At 56.0% G+C, this 21282-nt stretch overlaps 9 protein-coding genes across 9 annotated transcripts; 5 read left to right on the forward strand and 4 right to left on the reverse strand.

Moving 5' to 3' along the window:
• Positions 1 to 300: 300 nt before the first annotated feature.
• Positions 301 to 1609, forward strand: N657DRAFT_658176 (uncharacterized protein; the record flags this gene model as incomplete). Its single annotated transcript, XM_062794867.1, has 3 exons — positions 301 to 442; positions 563 to 747; positions 803 to 1609. The coding sequence occupies 3 exons, from the start codon at positions 301 to 303 to the stop codon at positions 1607 to 1609; spliced, it is 1134 nt and encodes a 377-aa protein (XP_062644584.1).
• Positions 1610 to 1808: 199 nt separating this feature from the next.
• Positions 1809 to 2868, reverse strand: N657DRAFT_658177 (Aldo/keto reductase; the record flags this gene model as incomplete). Its single annotated transcript, XM_062794868.1, has 5 exons — positions 1809 to 1926; positions 1962 to 2176; positions 2289 to 2510; positions 2571 to 2663; positions 2761 to 2868. 5 exons carry the CDS (start codon positions 2866 to 2868, stop codon positions 1809 to 1811), a joined length of 756 nt encoding a protein of 251 aa, XP_062644585.1.
• A 602-nt stretch (positions 2869 to 3470) lies between these two features.
• On the forward strand, positions 3471 to 6173 carry N657DRAFT_648605 (UPF0061-domain-containing protein). Its single transcript, XM_062793550.1, has one exon. It carries the CDS (start codon positions 3962 to 3964, stop codon positions 5888 to 5890), a length of 1929 nt encoding a protein of 642 aa, XP_062644586.1. The 5' UTR covers positions 3471 to 3961; the 3' UTR covers positions 5891 to 6173.
• A 124-nt stretch (positions 6174 to 6297) lies between these two features.
• N657DRAFT_142388 (ARM repeat-containing protein) lies at positions 6298 to 9874 on the reverse strand. The gene is made up of 6 exons (XM_062785936.1): positions 9801 to 9874; positions 9331 to 9525; positions 9051 to 9131; positions 7978 to 8991; positions 7290 to 7919; positions 6298 to 7232 (listed from the first exon to the last, which is right to left on the reverse strand). Exons 2-6 carry the CDS (start codon positions 9463 to 9465, stop codon positions 6705 to 6707), a joined length of 2388 nt encoding a protein of 795 aa, XP_062644587.1. The 5' UTR covers positions 9466 to 9525; positions 9801 to 9874; the 3' UTR covers positions 6298 to 6704.
• Positions 9875 to 10882: 1008 nt separating this feature from the next.
• N657DRAFT_683301 (uncharacterized protein) lies at positions 10883 to 11357 on the reverse strand (the record flags this gene model as incomplete). Its single annotated transcript, XM_062796561.1, has 4 exons — positions 10883 to 10899; positions 10956 to 11002; positions 11058 to 11266; positions 11319 to 11357. 4 exons carry the CDS (start codon positions 11355 to 11357, stop codon positions 10883 to 10885), a joined length of 312 nt encoding a protein of 103 aa, XP_062644588.1.
• Positions 11358 to 11561: 204 nt separating this feature from the next.
• N657DRAFT_692708 (ribonuclease III) lies at positions 11562 to 12883 on the forward strand. The gene is made up of 2 exons (XM_062797178.1): positions 11562 to 11653; positions 11727 to 12883. Exon 2 carries the CDS (start codon positions 11822 to 11824, stop codon positions 12815 to 12817), a length of 996 nt encoding a protein of 331 aa, XP_062644589.1. The 5' UTR covers positions 11562 to 11653; positions 11727 to 11821; the 3' UTR covers positions 12818 to 12883.
• A 1088-nt stretch (positions 12884 to 13971) lies between these two features.
• N657DRAFT_658181 (acyl-CoA binding protein) lies at positions 13972 to 14962 on the forward strand (the record flags this gene model as incomplete). The annotated part of the gene is made up of 2 exons (XM_062794869.1): positions 13972 to 13987; positions 14058 to 14962. 2 exons carry the CDS (start codon positions 13972 to 13974, stop codon positions 14960 to 14962), a joined length of 921 nt encoding a protein of 306 aa, XP_062644590.1.
• Positions 14963 to 16079: 1117 nt separating this feature from the next.
• Positions 16080 to 19413, forward strand: N657DRAFT_658182 (uncharacterized protein; the record flags this gene model as incomplete). The annotated part of the gene is made up of 11 exons (XM_062794870.1): positions 16080 to 16149; positions 16331 to 16647; positions 16720 to 17108; positions 17141 to 17192; positions 17222 to 17460; positions 17527 to 17758; positions 17804 to 17832; positions 17869 to 18018; positions 18081 to 18422; positions 18514 to 18586; positions 18619 to 19413. The coding sequence occupies 11 exons, from the start codon at positions 16080 to 16082 to the stop codon at positions 19411 to 19413; spliced, it is 2688 nt and encodes an 895-aa protein (XP_062644591.1).
• A 123-nt stretch (positions 19414 to 19536) lies between these two features.
• On the reverse strand, positions 19537 to 21247 carry N657DRAFT_658183 (uncharacterized protein; the record flags this gene model as incomplete). Its single annotated transcript, XM_062794871.1, has 2 exons — positions 19537 to 20779; positions 21207 to 21247. 2 exons carry the CDS (start codon positions 21245 to 21247, stop codon positions 19537 to 19539), a joined length of 1284 nt encoding a protein of 427 aa, XP_062644592.1.
• Positions 21248 to 21282: the final 35 nt, after the last annotated feature.

Below are 21282 nucleotides of genomic sequence, written 5' to 3' on the forward strand. Positions count from 1 at the left end.
AGGAAGTCAGAGGTTTTTTTGGACGCACTCACAGCACCCTTCCGCTTGCCACGTTCTGGTGCCGGAGATTTAGGTCCCGGCCGCTTTCTGTCCGCCCGAGTTTCGAATCGAGTTGAAGCCGCCGGGACGAGGGATATCGCCTTGATATTGAAACACCCTCCTTCAATTTCAGGGCTTGTTTCATCCCAGCTGCGGCCGTGCCGCTCGTCAATCGATCCAAGGGTTCTGCAAACGACAAGTCCGCTGTACCGCCAATCACCGTTTCTTCCAACTTTTGAGTCGCATCCAGTGAGCATACCAATGGTGTCCTCTCACATCATCCGCATCCCTCGGACCGACGAGGAGGGTGCGTTCGTACTCGGCGAGGTTATGCCGTCAGGATCCAAACCGCTGAACGTCAAGTTCGTTGCCACTGAGGGCGAGGAGCCCTACGTAGTCAAGCGTGAGTCTCCTGTTCCCTCGTACTTGACCCAGGGGGGCTCGCCGGACCCGCAGAGGTTAGGTTCTTCAGGCGCTGCGGGCGTATCTTGCTTGATACCAACAGCCAGCTGATAAGTCACAGTGAGACATGACCGCATTGGCGAACTGAGAGCCAGCAGTAGCGCCTGCTTGCCCGAGGAGTGGGAACGTATCTTGAAGACGCTTCTCCTCGGAGGTGAGCCCATTGAGGGCATCGAAGTGGGCGCAGAAGCCAATGTGGGCAAGTCAATTGTCATTACTGTCAGGCGACGTGTGGCTGGTATCAATGTGAGCTTAACTGCGGACTCAAAATACGCATTCTATTGTTAACCACCTTCATTAGCAACGCCTTGGCTCACTGACACTGAACCACAAGGCCGATGAAGCCATCCAGCTGTTTGACTGGTGCGGAGCTGTTGCCCTGGAACGAGAGAAGTTTCACGAGACTGTGGCCGACGAGAAAGCCAAAGTAGCAGACTTGGAAGCCCGCATCACCGAGCTCAGGAACCAGTTGGACGAGCTCACCGAGTCCAAGAAGGCCAGAGAGGCCGAACTGCTGGAGAAGTTCTGTACTCTACTCAACGAGAAGAAGGTCAAGATTCGCGAGCAGCAACGCCTGCTCAGCACAGCTCAGGTCGACCAGTCACGGCTTGATGCGGCGCGCGGTTCTCAAGGGACACGATCAAAGATGGCGGAGGCACGTAAACCCGTCCCTTCTCGACGCGCAAAGCGTAAGGCGCTCGAGGATGCCTCAGGCGGTGGGTCTTCCTCGGACTCAGACGATGGGTTCGAAAAGGTGGCCCCAAGTGCCGACACGATGGACGTCGACCCGAAGGAGTCAGAGCCAGAGATGACCCAAAAAGGTAAAGAGATCTCCGAGTCGGAAGACCGTGAGACAACCGATGACGATGCGACCGCGTCCGGGCGTGAAGCTGAGGAAGATGAGGCCCCTCGACGGCCATCTCCACTGCCGAAAACTCGACAACAAACGCAGCCACAGCCAAAAAGACATGCTGCTGCTAGCAAGGCGAGGAAAGGCAAGGACGTGGTGATACACCCTCCCAGAAGAGCGCTCAGAAAGACGACGTCTAAGGCGGCCACGCAAAAGCCGGTCGAGGGAAGCGAGACGGAGTCAGACGATGAGTTGTGAGGCTAGTTGGGCTAGAACGCTGGGCACGGACGCCTAAGGTATGGAGGTTCAATTTGGTTGAACCTGATCCACACATGGATTTATGTTTCCGGCGTCTTGCTCACTCTCAGTGAAGCGACTAAGCCGGCCGTCATACCACACTCAACCTTTCCAATCCGATCCCGCCTTAGCGCCAGTCCCCCTCCGTAAACTTGGCGGTTCAAAAGCCCCTGAAATGCCTCTCCCTCCCGCGCTTGGCAATCTCCTCCACCTCTTCCGACGTTAATTTAAACAGCGGCAGCCGCCAAACCCACCGCTTCAACCGCTCCTCATTCGAACTTGTCGTCACACCTTCCCGGGTGTCACTCCATACTTACCCGCCAACCGCTCATACACCCCATCCAGGGGGCCGGGCGCCGTTCTGACCACCCCGGTTAGGAAGGCGTACGCCACGATCGCAATCCCTTTCTCCCTGTGAAACTGCACCAACCCTCCACTTCCGTTCTTGTCCTCGTGCTGCAGGTACGGATAATACTCGATCTGGTTCACGACGGGCGGGTGCCGCGCTGTCCGCAGGACTGCCTCGAGCTGCTCGCGCAAGGTAGTTGGACACGCCGATGAAGCGGGCGCGGCCCAAGTCCTTAAGGGCTTTCATCTCAGCCCATTTGGACTGAAGGTCGGCTGGGGATGAGGCACGGACCTTTACGGCTGCGGGTTGGGCCAAGAAGGGGCTGTGGATGGGGTACAGGTCGACGTAGTCGAGTCCAAGTTTTGCGAGGGAGCGGGAGAAAACTGTTTCGACGGAATCGCCGGGGCGGCAGGAGATTTCGGTGGTGATGAAGAGGTTTGATGTGGGGATGCCGCAGCGGGCGATAGAGGCGCCGAGTTTGGGCTCGTTGCCGTAGGCTGAACAGTTGGGATCCTTGAGTTAGTTTAAAGTGGTTGTGCCAGGGGTTTGGAAGGTTTGGGGACGAAGCATAACCTCAGCACAATCGAGGAGGTAGTAGCCGTTCCTGATGGCTGTAAGAGTGTCGTTGATGAGCTTCTCGTCCCGCTTGTCCCTGTTTGGGCCGCGCTTGTGATTCAGTTCCCAAGCCGTAGCCGAGCTTGAAGGAGCGACTGTCAGCCCAGCAAGGTATGATGGAAATACTAAGACATGTTTCATGGCTTACCATCGGCAGCTCATTTCCGTCACTGAGGTTGAGATGAGGAATGTACTCGGGCTGCTCCGGTTCGTTAACCAACGTTGTGGGTTTGAGTTTGGGCATCTCCAAACTCATTTCTGATCTTTCCTTGGATGAGACCTGAGTCAAAATCTGTCGGGGAGGGAATGGAACTGAATTCTTGGGGGAATGATTGCATCGACTGAAGAACAGGCATCGGTTTGGACATCGCACGATTGAATTGTTTTGCAATATTTTTTGTGGACAGGCAACTGACTTCATACAAGAGGAAGGAGCGAACCATGCCACTGTCCAAAGTGCCGTGATGAGGTGGGGCTATTGGAAAAGCAGTATAGGAAAGAGCGAGCAACTCTCATCTATGGTTTATTGGTTGTTCGGTTGCTACCAAATGCCAGGTCAACAGCAACGAATTGGACCATGCCGAGCTTTATTCCACAGGGGTAGGTATGTAGTCAACCAGAAGGCTCAAACATGATCGTACAGTTGTAAGCGGCATAAAGCATGCGCGAAGGCTCCGGCATAGGAAATAGTGGATTTGAGGCTCTCGACGAATCTGTAACGCGATTGATGATGTGGGTATGTGTTAGCGTGCCTCCCGCCTATGACGACATAGCCCAGAACTGCAGCGCTACAGCGCTTGTGGTCAGCCACCTCGGGACCGTGGCTGATTTTCTTGAATCGGCACGGAAATGCAGAAGGCATCGGCCACAAGTCGGTACAGTCTGGAAGCTGCTGTCTCTCAGGTAAGGTGCCTCATTAGCATCGGGCAGAACTTTGGCCGTTGCCCAGCACTTTGCGTTGTACTGTTTGAGGCGAGAAACGGTAGACTTGGCTCGCTCAAGAGATGCTATGACGTGCCGTCACCGGCCTCGCGGATCGCCACCCGAACGAACTCTTGAATGATAGTTTTCCCGTTTCAGTTCAGTCAAACCATCGCAGAAGCCATTTCGGATCCCTAAACATTCCAGAGCCCACCATTTCAAGTTTTCCTACGCATCAATCACAGTTCCGCAGCAAGTCGAACCCCGAACGGGATTGGCTCCGCGACGGGAACCGGAGCACTGCTTCTACCTGCTCTAACCTCGCACACCTCATGCGCTTTCAACCCGCCGCCCGCTGTCTAGCCATCGCGCAGCAATTTCGGAGCCCCTGGAGCCGGTCCTTCTCAGCATTCACCAACCCTTCTGCCATGGCTGCAGTCAACAATACTTCCACCTCTTCTCCATCCCATAGGGACGAAGGAGTGACGCTGGCCGCGCTTCCGAAGTCATGGCATTTCACATCATCACTCCCTGCAGACCCGCTGTTCCCGACGCCGGCTGAAAGCTATAAGGCGACGCGCGAAGATCTCGGGCCACGCCAGGTGCGAGGCGCCCTATTTACATGGGTCCGCCCGGAGAGCCAGCAAGAACCGGAACTGCTGGCTGTGTCGCCAGCGGCCATGCGCGACCTGGGCCTGGCGCTGTCCGAAGCTGAGACAGACGAGTTCAAGGAGACAGTAGTCGGCAATGAGATCCATGGATGGGACCCCGTGACGCTCTCCGGGCCGGGCTACCCTTGGGCGCAATGCTATGGAGGGTTCCAGTTCGGAGACTGGGCCGGCCAGCTGGGTGATGGACGAGCCATCAGCTTGTTCGAGGCGACAAACCCTCGCACAGGGATACGGTACGAAGTCCAGCTCAAAGGGGCCGGCATAACCCCCTACAGCCGGTTCGCTGACGGCAAGGCCGTCCTGCGCAGCAGCATCCGCGAGTTCGTCGTCAGCGAGGCGCTGAACGCCCTAGGGATTCCCACTACGCGAGCGCTTGCCATCAGCCTGCTACCACACAGCAAGGTCAGGCGAGAGCGTATCGAACCCGGCGCCATCGTGGTTCGCTTCGCGCAAAGCTGGCTGCGCTTCGGCACCTTCGACCTCCTCCGCGCGCGCGGCGACAGGACCCTCATCCGCCGGCTGGCCACCTACGTCGCCGAAGATGTCTTCGGTGGGTGGGAGACCCTCCCAGGCCGGCTTGACGACCCTGGCGATCCCTCTAAGACCCCAACCCCTGAACGCAATGTCCCTAAGGACACTCTCCAAGGCCCGCCTGGCGCCGAAGAGAATCGTTTTGCGCGCCTCTACCGCGAGATCGTCCGCCGTAACGCGCTCACCGTCGCCAAATGGCAAGCGTACGGTTTCATGAACGGCGTGCTCAACACCGATAACACGTCCATCTTCGGCTTGTCCATGGACTTTGGCCCGTTCGCCTTCATGGACAACTTCGACCCCAAATACACCCCAAACCACGACGACTACCTCTTGCGCTACAGCTACCGCAACCAGCCGACCATAATCTGGTGGAACCTAGTCCGGCTAGGCGAAGCCCTCGGCGAGTTAATCGGCTCCGGCCCCGACGTCGACACGCCCTTCTTCACCTCTTCCGGCGTAACTGAGGAATCCGCTCCCCCGCTCATCGCCCGCGCCGAGAAACTCATCAACCAAGCCGGTGAAGAATACAAGTCCGTCTTCCTCGCCGAATACAAACGCCTTCTCACCCTCCGCCTCGGCCTCAAGACCCACAACCCAAACGACTTCGATACGCTATTCTCCCCCTTACTCGACACACTCGAAGCTCTCTCGCTAGATTTCCACCTCTTCTTCCGCCGCCTCTCCACCCTCCCCTTATCCGCCCTCTCCGCCCCGTCCTTCCGCCTCGAAAACGCCGCCCGTTTCTTCTACAAGGAAGACCCGCCCGCCGATGACGCCGAGACGGGAGGTCGCCAACGAGTCGCAAACTGGCTCGCCGTCTGGCGCGAGCGCGTGGTCCAGGATTGGGGATCATCCGACGGGACCGTATCCGAAGAGGCCGACGCGGAGCGCATGGCGGCTATGAAGCGCGTGAACCCCAACTTTGTGCCGCGCGGTTGGATCCTGGACGAGGTGATTCGCCGCGTCGAAAAGGGCGGCGAGCGGGACGTGTTGAATAGGGTTCTGCATCTGGCGCTGCATCCGTTCGAAGACAGCTGGGCTGGGAGGGAGTTTGACGGGGTGACGTATGAAGGGGACAAGGAGGAGGAGGTCCGGTGGGTGAGCGATGTGCCGAGGTCGGAGCGGGCGTTGCAATGTAGCTGTAGTTCGTGATCTTGATAGGGCAAGGGGTCAAAGTTGGTGGATAGGAATCACCTCTGTGGGATCATGTTTTAGACGTCCTGTTCCCGAGTTAGAGCGATTCTTTTAACTTGCAGGTCTTGAACGTTGCTGATACTTCGGGTCGACCGGCCATGTTGGGTCTCTCGCAAATCACGCAAGTAACGGTTGAAGCAAAGGTTAAGAATCATCGGTTTTGATAAACGAGTGGCTATGAGCGAAATAGTATCCGAATACATGGACAAGGCCGGGTAATCCACTGCAGGCCACGCATCTTCAGCGAATTGATATCTGCTCCCCCCTTCTCCTAACAGCACAAAAAGCGAACAAGCAAACCGTTCGGTTGACATGCTTCATACCATCCCATACCATTATCGTCCCAGCGACCGCCACCTTTCCCCATTTGCGATGTTGTGCCCTCCAAAAATGAATTCCTCGAAGCTATATAGGGTTCGAAACGGATGCCAGAGCGACCCAGACTGGAAGAGGTGTGTTGGTGACTGTCCCACTAGATCTTGACACGACAGATTCAGCCTCCCACGGAACGGGTTCTGCAACCGCTCAATATTGCAAAATCCGTAATCATGATGTGTCCAAGGCACTCGAATGGGCAGTAGCCTCCCGAGCGTAGGATGTCGGGTGATTTGGAAAATTAGGTGCTGACGAAGATGCTCGTAAAAACAGAGTCTCATATGGTGAAGGAGAACTCCCATTCGAGAAACGATCGCGAGATTTGGTGCTAAGGGACTCGGTAGCCAAGGCCATACAAGAGAAGCACAGCAGATCCGAATCGAGCCATCGAGTCAACTTAGCGGAAGCCGCCGGCGCCGTAACGGGCGCTGCTTGCCATCCGGCCGGGCATCGGGCCAACCCCTGGACCTGGGCGAGTAGCAACCGCGTGGTTGGTGCAGAGCATCCCAACCCGAGAGCCAAACTTGGAACCGCGCAGAGAGACCATGTGCTTGCGGATGTGGGCGGCAACAATCTCGCGGTGCTGGGGAGCCGCGTGGGTCAGGATGTACTGGATAAGGTAGTTGCCGTACTGATCGCTCGCAATGTCGATCAAGGGAATCCGGGGACGGTCGACCCGGCCCTCGCAAACGCGGTCCAGGTAGCGGCTCAGAAAGTCGGGGCCGCCGATCTTCAGACATTTCTCAACAACCTTGGAAGCGAACTGGTCCATGCTGTACTCGGCAGCATAGCGGATGACATGATCAATCGCCCGGCCGCGGTCCGCCGGAGCACCATGTTCACAAATATGCTGGATGCACCAGTTACCAAATTGGCCATGGGCGACAATGTCGATATTGGCCAGGACCTCCTCAATGCAAGGACGCTACCGATATACCCGTCAGCAACTTCCAAGGGATTCGGCAAGGGCGATGGATCTTACCTTGTCCTCCTCCAGGCAGTTCTCAAATATGTTCTGTACAACCAGGCTACCCGTCTCACCCAACGCAACCTCGTGCCACATGCCGCGCAGGGCCTCATTGACATATTTCATGATTTGCGGCGGCGACTCGGTCCATCGCAGCTCAAACAGCTTCTGCCAGACATGACAAGCGTAGCGGTGAATAACCGTTTCGGGAATGCGTCGCAGCAGCTCGTGAACCATGATGGCCTTGTAGTCCTCTGGGACCGAGTCGAATGCTTTCTGCACGACGTGGCAGCCAAAAGGATCCATCGATAGATTGAGAGTGTTGCCACGAATGGCCTGGGCAATTTTGATGACCTGCTCAGGGGTGCCATGCTCAAAGCAACGTTGGACCAGGAAGTTTCCGAAGCGGTTGATCATCAGAGGGTAGGCCTGCGCAACAATGGCCTCGACGATGTCGTACTTTTGCTCGGGGGTCCCGACCTTGAGCTTCTGCTGCAGGAAAATGGATGCCTGCTGGTCATTGTTGCAGACGATCTTGTCCACGATGTACTTCCAGTCGCACGACACGTTGCGGTCGAGCAGACGCCGATAGTTGAGAGGCTCCGTGGTGGGCGAAATATAGGTTTGGCCGTCGGCAGTCAAAGTCTTGGGACCCACAGTCAACATTCGTCTCCTCAGAAAACAAGCCGCGAAAAAAACTCACCTCGCCTTTCCACGCCGATCCCATGGACGTGAACTCAGTGGCATGGGGAGAGAGCGCGGTGCCAACGGGCTGCTGGTGGTACGGGGTGTAGACGCTCAGTCCTATACCTCCGCCCAGCATGCCCTGCGGGCCAGTGGAATAACCCTGCGCATGCTCGTAAGGAGCCGGGGTCATGCTGTAACTGTTGAAGCCGCTCCCAAAATTGCCAGAAGAACCATACCGATTGTCGTACCGATTCCCACGGCGTCCCATCGGTCTCATCACATCCTGGTCAGGAACCATTCGGTCTTGGCGATACATGTCCATGCCCGACGATGCGAAAGTGGGCTCATAGTTGACGACACGGTTATTGCCCCACGGTACGGGTTGGGTGCCATCAATCATCGCTTGGCCCTGTGAGAAGGAAGTGCCAAAAGCCGGCTTGTTGTTCCAGATGCCTCGAGGACGATTCAAGCCAGCGGCCGGCAAAGAATCACCAACATCCTGCGGAGCCTCCTCCTGGGTTGTCCAGCTGTGCTCCCGAGAGAATGGAGCCGGTCTGAGGGGTGCGCTGAGTGCCATGCTGCTGGCACCGATCCGGGAGGCGACTGGAGAGGCGGGATGCGCCACGAGAGGTGTGTAGTCGTGCTCGGGAACAAGGGCTGGGGTTCCGCATTCACTCTCCGGCTGAACCCGCGACAGCTCTTGGTCGAGGCGGGAGATCTTGTTCTGGGCTTGGGCGAGCTCGAGCTTCAGCCGCAAGATTTCCTCGGCATTGACCTGGCCCTCACCAGGTGTCGCGCTTGCAGATCTGGCTGTCGGCGGCGCCGCCTTCGGAAGGCCCTCGAGAGCCGGAGTGAGGGGTAGAGAGCTGCACGAATAATTATGATCGAACCCCCCAGTGAACAAACTCTCATCATCCCGGGTCTTTTGCGCCTCCTTCTGCTGCTGCATGATGGAGTGCTGCTCGGAGAGCTTAGCGTAGAGCTTGTCCATCGGATACGAGTCAGTAGGAGACGGCGGGTCGTGCTTGATCTTCAACTTCTGTCATGATCAGTCCGACCACTGCGTCTTCTGGAATAGCCGTCACTCACCTTGGTGCAGTTCTGATTCGCCATCTGGGGGGATGTCAGAGCGCTTACAGTTTTCTTGAGAGTCAGGGCTGCTGCTGGGTCCTGAAGCATCAAGGTTAGACAAAAAGTTTCCGTGTCTATATTACGCAAGAAATAAAATAGAAGAGAAGTTGAGAAGACAACAAAGCCGTAGCCACTTTGAAAGCCCCCTTAACTAACCAGAAGAAAAACAAGATTGAGGGGCAGCGGAAACATAGAGATGCAGGATACGTCGGGATTGAAGAAACGTAGAGACACTTACTTTGGAATCGTGGGCTCCCAGATCCTCGAAGATGTTCGCGTTCTTATCCTGCGGAAGGTTCTTGGTGGCGGATCCGTGACACTCGTTCGGGGAGTCTGCCAAAACAGCACCGACGACAGCAGTAGCAGCAGACATGGCGTCGTCCGTGGGATGGATGCGGCGGCTGGTTCGGAGTGTGACTACGCGTTCTGGTGACTGCGGTTCTGACAGAGTGAGAAAATGATCGAAATTTTCAAAAGAAGTAGATCTGAGTCTAGACTTGAGAAGTAAATGAGGTCGGCGGGAGGTGGCAGGGCAGTGAGTGGGAGAGCGGGAGAGAGTGGAAGATAATCCGGCAGAGTAAAAGATGAATATTTTCTGAGGAGGAAAGAAACAAAGATATGAGAAGAGGCAGGAGCCTTTTCCTATCTCGGAGGCAGAACCAGGACCAAGAGAGAGGCCACGGGGCAGGGTAGCCTGGGTTTACTCACCTTTACGGATGAGATAGACGGCACCCGAGATCAAACCACGTACGGTAACGTGCCAAATATGACTGAAGAAGTGGACTTAGAGTTGTGATGCTGATGTTGATTAGTTGAATCTAATATTAAGCTAATCAGGTCTTTGTGAATCGGACGACTTGAGGTTGTAGATGTGCGGAAGGGACGAGGTAGAGGTCGACAGAGAGAAAACAGAGGAGTCAGTGCAGGAGCCCTCTGGAGGTGATCAATTGTTCATGGATGCCTGAATGTTCCAGTCCAAGGTAGTTATTATCTTGAGGAAAGAGCTGGCGGTATTGGCACAAGATTGGGCCTGACCTGCCTAATCCGCTCATCAGTCGGAGCTGTGAAAGAAGGTGCCGGCCGGGCGCCTCCATATCGGCGCTGCCTTAGGCCAAACCCGGCTAAAAGTGGGGCCGATATGGGGCCGAATCTCCGGTATTCAGACGGGTGCAGTTTCCCATTTGGATTCACCAAGGCCGAATCTCCTAGAGAGTAGGTACAATGATAAACGAGAGTCACCGTCCACTGAAGATCAGAGCATTCTCTGCAGTTGCCCTGTGCACTTGTTGAACTCGCCGGAGTGCCTTACCTCGGACGGCCAAGTGCACTTGACTCCCGCTTCCGCATGACTGAAATAGCAGCCTGGGATTTCAATGCCATATTTCATGAACATGCCACCTGCAATATGGAAAACCACGTTTCCTATGTGTGATAAGTTAGCCGAAGGGAGAAGAACAAAGGTGCCTTCCACGTCGCCCCTGATAAAAACCACTTGAGATCGCAACACACCTTTCATCTCAGAAGATTCGTGCCCAACGCTTTTCTGTAATCAGTCAACGAGCATGAATGCACTAGAAAAGAGCAAGTGAGGTTATCAGGTTCTTGAAAACCACAAATTCACCGATCCCAGCTGCAATGCGGTTTCAGGCGAGAACCGGCCAGAATGGTGGCTGCGAACCAGTCCGTGGGCTCGTCAGGGGGATGGTGTGATATCATGCCGGGTATTATTTTTCCCTTTTCTATACAATAATGGTACAAGCATTGCATACATCGTCTCTGTACCCGAGCGCTTATTTCTTCTTGGTGTCTACAGACCGTTAGCGCAGTTCAGGGAATCGGGACAAGACAAGGCCATGAACGTACTGGCTTCCCTCTTCTTCTTCGGTGCCCCCTTCCCGCGAGCTTTCAAACTGTGATATGTCAGCCTTGCGCAAGGGAAACAGTCTGCGGGACCAGGCGACGCACGCTGCGATGTGCTCAAGGCGGTCGAGCTCTTCCTCGTTCTCGATCTCTAGCTCCAGCGGTTCAAACTCTTTCTGGAAGTCGCGGAAGGTCATGACCTTGCGTGGGTAGTACGAGGCAAGCGCGGGGCCCTTGAGTCGCTGTCGCAGGACCTTGTTGCCCGTCCGAATGCCCTCGGGGTTGAAGGTGGTCGCGAAGAGCTCGCATCGAGCCTGGCCTGGTTAGCGTTGTTGTCCACTCATTTTTGCTGTGAGTGGCGCATACCCTCATCAGGTCGAGCAAGCGCGCGCGAGGAACCGACATTTTTGCTGCTACATGAAAATACGCGGACCTGCTCAAGCGGGACATGCAAGAAAGCGTGAGGGCTCGACGTTGAAAGACGATCTCTGTGGGCTTGGCCGCTTCCAATCAGATTCGGTGCGTGGGGCAGCAAGGCTGCCCTGCAGGTGCCAAGATTCCAGCCGGTTGGCCTTGGAGTTGGGGCATTGCATCCATTGAACAACCATAGCCTTTCGCAGCCAAGATGCCAGCGGTTCGAGCACGATAGTGGACTGGATTCGATTTTGCTATCGTGATATCTTTGTCCCCACTGAATCACGGTAGGTCGCCCGTTTGTCCTTGCTACTCGCTCCAGTTTTTTGTGGCTGACATGCGGCGTCGGGAATTGCCAAGACCATGTGGATCATGAGCCTTTGAATCCTCCAAGTTCACTCACGATCGATCTATCTCATCCTCAGTTCTCAGTCACCACGCATATTGCCATCAAAATGCCAAAACGCCCTCATAACGAGTCAGCGGCCGCGCCGCCCACGATAATACAAACCAGTGAACCCGCTACAAAACGCACAAAACCCAATGTCGTCGGTCCGTCGTCCCAGATACCCTCGTGGACAACCTTCACAAAATGGACCTCCTCCACCATCACCAAATCCTATCCACCTCTTCCCCCGGTCCTAGATGCCTCCCTGGAGACCGCAGCGCTCACCCACTCAGGCATGCGCAAGAGCCTATCCGACCCGAGCTACGAAAAGCTCGAGTGGGTCGGAGACGTGTACCTGGAGCTGATCGCGTCCGAGTTCCTCTTCCAAACGTTTCCCTCGTTGGACCCGGGCAAGCTGTCGCACTACCGTGAGATGCTGGTGCGCAACTCGACGCTGGGCCGGTTCTCGGTGCACTACGGCCTGGACAAGCGGGCCAACTTCCCCGCCGAGTTTGGGCTGGGCGGGCGGCCCAACGGGACAAAGGTCTCCGACAAGCAGCGGGCAAAGGCGCTCGGGGATATTTTTGAGGCGTACGTCGGCGCGGTGGTGAGGTCGGATCCGGAGAACGGATTGCGGAGGGCGGCTGAGTGGATGAAGGTGCTGTGGGGTCCTGTATTGGAGAGGCAGATCCGTGAGGAGGAGAGCGGTGGAGGGGTGAGGAACAAGGATACCAACCCAAAGACGGAGTTAGAGTCGTTGATCGGTGCGCCGGGGGTAAAGATCGAGTACCGGGACATGCCACCGTATGGGAAGAAGGACAGGGATACTGGAATGGAGCTGTTCTTCGTGGGCTGTTTCTTGAACGGTTGGGGCGAGACGGACTTGCAATTGGGCTATGGTCAGGCAGTGGGCAAGAAGGAGGCCGGGCAAAAGGCAGCGGCCAAAGCGCTGGAGAACAAGAAGCTGATAAAAAGGTTTGCCGAGAAGAAAAAGGCTCTTCAGGCAGCCAGGGCGGCGCAGGCCGAGAAGGCGGCGCCGACAGGAAAGGAGGCGCAAGGCTGACTGCTGAACACAGTCATGAATGTATACACGTGTAGCATTTTCAATATCAAATCAGGATACCCATCGAGATGTGTGTTGGTTGAAGACACTTCGCCGGCAATCACCATCGCCCATGCTTATGTCGGTGACCTGAAGCTTGTGTTCGGGAGACAGATTTGGCTGGCTTAACTGCAAAATCTGCGAAATTGGGTGAGACATAGGGCGCAGCCGGATCTACGAGCAACAAACAGGGCGTGTGTAATGCAGTTGGCACATGGTGATGGCTTAGGTAGGCGACAACAGTGGATCGAGAGACAACTGCTTGTGAAACTCTCCATCATCTGTTCAATTATGGCCACGCCAGGAGCAGTTTTTCTTTCCCCAGAGTTTAGCTCTTGTTGACTTTTAGCCACACTTCATCTCTGTCCCTTCGCGTGCTTGGGGTGTATACCCATGAATCCTCTCCAGTGTTCTCATTGACACATGGGCTGTAAAGGGGCTTCGGAAGGCGGCAGAGCGCTAGGCCTCGCGTTACCTCAACTCCCTTTGAAACATTATGTCTTCTCTTGTAAGGAGTGTCCATTGAGATCATCCCAATCCTGGTGCGACAAACATGGAACCCAGAGCCTGGAACTGAAGGTCACAACGGGGCATTGTCTGTGGACAGTAAACCCTTCTAGGTACGGAGTTGTCCTGCCGACTTTCACGTGTTGAAGCAAAACTCTCCCACTGAAATAAAGTGGATCTCTGCCCCTGTTTCCCGTGTCAATTCCGCATCTCCAGGGTTGCATTGTTGGGGGAAGTGGGCCGGGTAGCGTGCCGAGGCACAACCTGGAAGCCGTCGGTTCGTCTTCAGGCTGTGGGGCGCCATGCTCGGATATCACCTGCAAAACATGACGCGAGGAACCGACTCATGGCGCCGAAGTGAGTTGACCACATGACGGTTTAGTTGCCGAGTGAATCGACCCACCTCACGTCTTCTCGAAACGCGGTAGCATTCTTTCCTGCAGCGAGTCAACAACAGCCGACATCATCAAGCTACCCCTCCGTTTCGAGAACAATCACCCATAACGAAGCAGCACCGAGCTTGCCGAACCCAACGATACTGCGCCATCCTCGGGGACTACAACTTCAGATTCGCAGCTTCGAGGGGACGGTATCAAGTCTGAAGCACAATGTCGGATTCAATTGGTGAGCATTAGCAATCCCCAACCATGACGCGGAAAATGGCACACCAGACTCACGTTTCGCCCATCACCAGACCGAGTCTTCGTCCATGCGCTCAACACGGTCAAGAAAATCCCCAAAACCGGGGCCGCTCGGCCGCCGCCTTCGGATCGCATGCGCCTCTACGGTCTTTACAAGCAAGCCATGGAAGGCGACGTTGACGGCGTCATGGAGCGGCCCACAACCAGCTCCGCGACCGGTGCAGGCAGCAGTGAGGAGATTGTGCGCGAGCAGGACAAGTGGGACGCGTGGAACTCGCAGAAGAGCCTGAGCCGCACCGAAGCGAAGCGCCGCTACGTCGAGGCGCTCATCGAGACCATGCACAAGTACGCCAGCACGCCCAACGCCCTGGAGCTGGTCGCCGAGCTCGAGTTTGTCTGGAACCAAGTCAAGAGCAACACCCCGAGTGCCGAAGGGTCGTCATCGGGACAGAGCGGGCCAGCATCGGGTGAACAAAGGAGTGGGATTGGCGGTGAAGCTATAGCGAGCCCCAGCATTCGTCGGTTCTTGCCTCCACTGAGCGGCAGTGACGGACCGATGAAGGTGCTCAGTCCCATGAGCGAGGAGGATGAGTCGGAACGGCGCGTGGCCGAGCTGGCGGACCAAGTCGAGGACGATCCCAACGAGTTCGCGAGACGAAACGACAAGCGGTCCAAGAGGATGGAGCGAGCTATCGTCCGGCTATCAGCCGAGATTGCGGCGCTGCGGGAGCAGATCGCTACCGGGCGCGAGTGGCGGTCTCGCAAAGAGCGCGGCGTGCTGGCCTGGACCAGGTGGTTCTTCTGGACGGTCACGAAGCACATTACGGCCGACGTCATTATCCTGCTCCTGCTGCTTCTCTGGATGCGCAAACGAAAGGATAGGCGGCTAGAGGACCATGTCCGGGCCGTTTTGAGGCTCGCGCGGGAATACATCAGGAAGATCTTGCCCGCTAGGTGAACTCTCTGCGTGCCGGGAGCTGGTTTGCGGTTCATGGCCGTGGCCCAGCACAGCCAGCGGCCCGACATCCACACCCTCGATCAAGACGTGCCCAGGCCGTGAGGAGAACTCCGTGCACATCAATTACCACTGCAAGCAGTAATTTAAGCCATTCGCGGTGTCAGACACGGACTTGTTCACCCGACGAGATGCTGGCCTGACGGACCATTAGCGTTCCCGAACTAACCCGGGTATGTCGCGCTCCGGACTGACGGACTACAACAATGGGGAACGGAACGCGTCCTTTCCATACCGATACGGACTCGGCCACTGGGCCCCGATGGCGGTTTTGGCCATCAACGGATACTGCAGCACCATCTGCAGCACCAAAGTTGCCTGCCGGCCGACTAAATCTGACTGCACCTCCGATCAGAAGCTATGGCGGCTGAACAACGTCCTCATCCTCTCCGCCCGCCAATATCCAGCATACATTTTCATCAGGCTCTCTGCTACATTCGCAAACCACAGGTTGTCTGACAACTCACAATGGCAGCGTCCTTTGAGAAGTGAGGCTTGAGAATGCTTCTCGTCTCACTCGGAGGTGACGAGCGGAGACGTGGCTGAGGAGCAGATATGACGACAAATCGCCATTCTGAAGAACCCCTCTCTCCTGCGCCATCTTACAAGCGTCTCTTTATGAGTCTCAAATGCCAGTATAGTTATGGTCACCGGCGTTATGGAGTCAGCACTATGCGGGCTTGCCATGTCCGCAGCAGTATTGGCGGAAACCTGCCCCGAAATCACGATCTCGGGGCAAATTCCCTTTCGTCAGCTTGATTGTAGAAGAACTAGATCATTATCCACTCGTGAAATAGACCCCTGATTTTCAGGATATTATCTTACACAGCGATCGAGTTCATACGCCAGTGGGCCCGGGCCTGAATGACAGGGTGCCGCTGCGGGTGATGCTTGACGTTTCGAATCAGCTTTCTCTTCTGCGGAATTGTTGCTTTCATGTCATCAAATCTGAGAACAATGGCTCACCGGATTACAGTCACTCCAACATAAACGTCGAGTTTTTATCATGGACGCCTTGCCAAGCCCTCCTGCATGTTGGGGCTACCCCGATACCACCGCAATGATCCCTCGGGTAGCCAACCCGCCTTCTCGTCGGCGGCCCTCCCAGGTTTTCTCCGAACAGTACGGAGGTATCTTCGACTCATTTCCGCTATTAGTCATGGCATCTCTCTTAACGGTATCGCGGTACTCACACGTCTGTTTCTTGCCATACCTGCACCAAATCCAGCTGACCTGCGCTACTTGACATATCTCCGTCGATGCGGGTTCAAGCCGGTTGACATGTCTGCTTCGACACAAACAATGGGGCAGTGTCGCGGAGCCCCACGAACCCCGTTTGGCAAGCAGCCATAGAAAAGTACTATGGCAAGCTCGCAAAGGGTGGAATCAAGGCGTCCATGATCGACAAGGACTTGTGGGACGTCAGCGGGCCGGACGAGCTCATTGCTCAAATCGAAGCTCTCGTTCCCATACAAGCCGCTCAATCGAATGCTTGGAGCAAGGCGATGAGCCGACTGCAGCCTATCGTGCTTGGTCTCAACGACTTCGTGGCAGTTACCGCATGGGCTGTGGGCATGAACGGCAAACTCGACGCAGTCCTCGGGGGCTCCATCCGGCTTATAATCAAGGTACGTCTTTTGCAATTCGGGGAGAGTCCTGATCTTGTGTCTTGCGATGTCTTACACAGGTGACCCTCAAAGTTCGCCCAGCCCGTTCTGCCAGATGTCAATGAGATGCTTGAAAGCTTTCAAAGTTCACTGCCGCGGATACAGAAGTACGAACAAGAATTACCCATGACAGAATCTCTAGAGAAGGCGCTCCTTGACTTATACGGCGAAATCATCGTCTTCTGCGCTCATGTAATCGCTTTTTTTCGCAACAACCCCAACGTCGCCAGGAACCGCAATGCCTGGTCCAAGTTCAGCCGCGACTCGACCGAAGTCATTGCTAATGTTCGGAAATACTCCAGGCGGGTTGATGAAGCAGCAGACATGATCAGACTGTCTAAGGAGATCCATACCGCTGAGACTGTGGCCGCTCTTAGGGAGTTTCAAGGACTTCGGATTCGTTCGAACAACGCGAAATTGCCGTGCATATGATACCGTACGGACTGAACCTTAGGTTTTTCGCGAGAAACGCCGAGCTTCAGACGCTGAAGGATGCTCTTCACCCCGTGAGGGGCCGCCCAACCCAGGGGCTCAGCTACGTGCCGTTGACATCCATGGACTCGGCGGTATTGGGAAAACCCAACTTGCTCTCCACTTTGCCAACACGTCCATGGGCATCTACGAAATCGCCTGGACCCCGGCCGAGACTCAGATCAAACTTGTTCAGGCTGTATCCAGTCTCGCGAACAAGCTCGGGCTGGCCGATGGAGCAAGCGAGGACGACTATGAGAACGTTGGCAAGGTTCGAGACTGGCTCAACACGGCGGGGAAGCCGTTTCTTTTGATCTTCGACAATGTCGACAAGACTGAGGTTCTAGACTAGATCTGGCCAGCCAGCAGTCAAGGCTCTCTCATCGTAACAAGCAGATCTCCTTCGCAAGCTGCCGGGCGGGTGACTGCAACCATTGCGCTCGCCTCATTCTTGCCGGAAGATGGGACAGACGTACTGCGATCTCTCACTGGACTGGAACCCGTGAACGAGGAGGTGAAGGCGGCAGCAGGCGATGTTTGTCGTCTCATTGGGGGTCTTCTTCTGGCCATGGTGCAGATAAGCACTTCATCCGCGAACGAGGTTACTCTTACCGAGAGTTTCTGAGCATGTACGAGAAGTCCGCAGAGAAGATCTTTGCCAAGTCAGAGCGGCCAGTCGAGTATGACCACACTCTCCTGACTACCTGGGAGATCTCGCTTCAGAAGCTTTCCGCCGAGGCAACCACATTCACAGAATCTGCTTGTCTTCTTTGACCCTGACGAGATTCCAGAGCGGCTCATAACCAACACGAAGGTTAAGCTTCAAAATCCTCGCCTGGAGTTCCTCTTTGACGAGTTTGAGTAAGTGCCCACATCGGTGAGGACGCAACCAGTTCCGCTTCTTACAATGTACCTCTATTCAGCTTTGGAGAGGCGGCCGTCGAGTTGAACCGGACGTCCTTGATCAGCAGACTCTCTGGGTCCAAAGCCTTGTCCATGCACCGTCTGGTCCAGTTCGCCGTCTTTCTCAGGCAATCAAACTCCGACCTAGTAGTCAACCCCGACTCCGCAATCCGGTTCCTGTATTTCGGCTTCCCAAACACCTGGCAGCAGAGGGGTGCTCATCAGGGCCATGGCTGGGCGTCGTGGGAGACCTGCGGCGCCGTCTTGCCGCACGTGAGCTGGCTCATGAAGTTGTCCGAGAGAAACAAGCTCAAGCCATCAGCCCCTGATCAGTGGGCGGAGTTGATCTGCAGAGCTGGAACGTGAGCCACCAGCATCAACTACCCTCACTTCCTTCGTCTCTGTGGACTGAAATGTTTGGACTGACCCATGTCTTTATTCATACAACTGCAGCTACTTATGGGAGAAGGAACAGCCTTCACTCGCCAGAACCTTCTTCGAATACGCCCTCAAGATCGACGATATCGTCTCCGCCCCCATCAAAGCACAGACATACAGACTCCTGGGCCACCTCTCCTCGATCTTGCCCGCCTGCCCGCGGCCCTGGCCGCGTACCAACAGGCGCTCGCCATACGCGAGCAGCTCGAGGGCGCAGCCTCGACCGGCGTCGCCGACGTCTGCGACTCGGTGGCGTGCGCCTACACCGAGCTAGGCGACGTCGACCAAGCCACGGCATACCTCGACCGGGCGACGGCGATCCACCACGCGTACGACCCCAGTAACATGTCGCGCACGCTGGCCATCCGCGCGCTGGCGTGCCTGCGGGCAGGCGAGGCCGAGCGCTCACTCGACGCGATCCGCGAGTGTTGGCGGCTGCAGGGCCTGACGCAGGAGCAGGTCGAGGCGTCACGGTACCCCAAGCACAGCGGGGACGTTATGATGCTCGCGCGGATCCTGTGCCTGCAGGGCCGGAAGGCTGAGGCGCAGGAGCTCGCGTCGCGGACGATCAAAATGCGGCGTGGTGTCTATGGGGAGAGGGGCGGGCCGAGGGTCGCCGACTCGCTTTTCACCGCGGCGCGGATGCTGGAGGACGGCGGGGAGACTGTACTGGCGAGCAGGATGATGAGGGAAGTCTTGGAAATTTGTGGTGACGCGCCAGAGATGAGGGCACATCTGGCTAGGGCTTTTTGGTTCTCTGCGGGTATGGAAGCCAAGATGAATGGCCATGAGGACGACGTGGCCTACCTCAGGCAGACGGCTCGTGTGGCGCGAGATGGCATCGAGGGGAGAGAATGGCCGGACGAGGATGCTGATGAGGGTTTCATGCGCCTGGTGAGCTGGATGTTGTGGTAGGCAGCTGGTGGGCAAGTCTCATGCCTTTCTGGCGAGATGGTGACGACAACCAGCCCATGCCACAATTCATACACCACTTCGAGCTGTTCAACACGTACACTGCTCACAACACCCGTTTCTCTCTCATCCAATTCCAGCCCCTTGCGCAAGCTGAATGGCTTGCAAGATTACCTGAATCAGACTCAAAACCACGCTCGCCCCTCCGACAGCAGCCACAAGCCAAAACGTCCAGAACTGCAGAGTGTCCCGTCTGTCGCGTAGTAGATCCCCCATCGACTTCGGTTTGATCCCGTTCAACTCCTTTGCGAGATGTTCGACCCTCTCGTACATAACCGGGAAGTCCCGTGCCGCGAAGTAGACACGCCGGTCCCTGGGCGTCCAGTTCTCTTCCGAAACACCAGCAAATGGGTGTTTCTCCGAGCACAAAAGAGGGAGGAGCATGTCCGGCTGCGGGGACAGCATCTGAGCTGGGTTAACGATGTGGCGAAACAGCTTGCGAGATTTAGCCGACTGGCCAAAGAGCAGTCGGAACGAGAGGAGCACCTCCTCGAGAAAGTGAGCAATGTCGTCCTCGTCAGCTCGGGGGTCCACGGGCTGCATTTCGGTGCTGGTGAAAGCGAAGATGGTCCCACTCCGCTCCCTCAGTTGTGAGATACGTATGGAGGGAAAACTGAACAGCGAGAGGGTCCGAGTAGATCTGTCATAATCGAGATGCAAGGCGAGCGTGTCGACCCACCGGAACCGTACTCGGAGTAAAGCATGTAGAAGATAGACATTGAGTTCGCTCGGATAGAGGGCGGTCCATGATGCTGCTGCTTTGCTGCTTTCTACCGCCGCGAGAGCCGTGTTGCTGGAGCGCGCGGGGAGGAGATTGCCAAAGCTCTTGAGGAGAACGTGGAGTGGACGATCACACATCTCGGCAGAGACGGTGTACTCGTCGAAGACCAGTCCAGAGTCGGGGTTGCCGGCATCATGGTGAATCGTGAGTTGGCTCGGAGGACAGACGTTAAATGCTGGTTGATAGATCATTGACTGCCAACCCAGGATAGCAAACACCAGGAATCGCTTTGAGTCGAAGGCGTAATCGACCGCATCTTCAAAAGCCTTCTCCGTGTCGAGGTATTCAATAACATTGTCCACACTGAATCCCCGATTGTCCCGTGCATAACGTCCGATGTAGTCATAGAGGGCATTGAAAACATGTTTGTCACAGATGGACCGGCCAAAAACACGCAGACTTGTGTTAGTTGCGGGCAGTTTCGCATGCTGGGCGGATAACCAGGCAGCGTGCCAATCGAGGTCGGCAGGGTCTTCACTACGACCTCTCTCGCTCGAGGTGCGCCGAACCGACAACCCACCACGTTTTCTTGAAGTCCGGCCTGAGGCTCATTGTATGTTAGCGTGGTCTCCGAAGCAGACCCCGAAGGATCCGTATCTTCCACTCTGGAGTGCCAGGGGGTGATGGATGGATGGATGGAATTTATTTCGCCCGGAGGCGCGAAGCCTAAAGGGCCTTGGCACGCTAACTACATCCAATTCCTTGACGTTCAACCATCAACTCGTACAAGCCCTCTACTCTCTCCCCTTTTCTCACGCCACCTGTTGCCTCCTGACTTAGTTTAGCAGATCGACTTGGAGGCTGCGTTCTCCAAGTGTTCAGCGTCCTATCTTCAGCAGCTAAAGCGGGATCTGCTGGCTGAGGCTGTGTAGTGTTAGTGGAGTTCCGCTACTGTGATTGTCCCAATCTTCGTTGTTCCTCGTCAAGATCCAATCTCCCTGTCCCCATTGCGTACTTGATCGTTGCCCGGACTGCTTTCATGTCTGGCGACCACATCTTTGGATCCGATGGTGCTTTCCCTCCCAGGTAGA

Source organism: Parathielavia appendiculata (assembly GCF_033297405.1).
Source record: "Parathielavia appendiculata strain CBS 731.68 unplaced genomic scaffold N657scaffold_14, whole genome shotgun sequence".
NCBI classification, from domain to species: Eukaryota; Fungi; Ascomycota; class Sordariomycetes; order Sordariales; family Chaetomiaceae; genus Parathielavia; species Parathielavia appendiculata.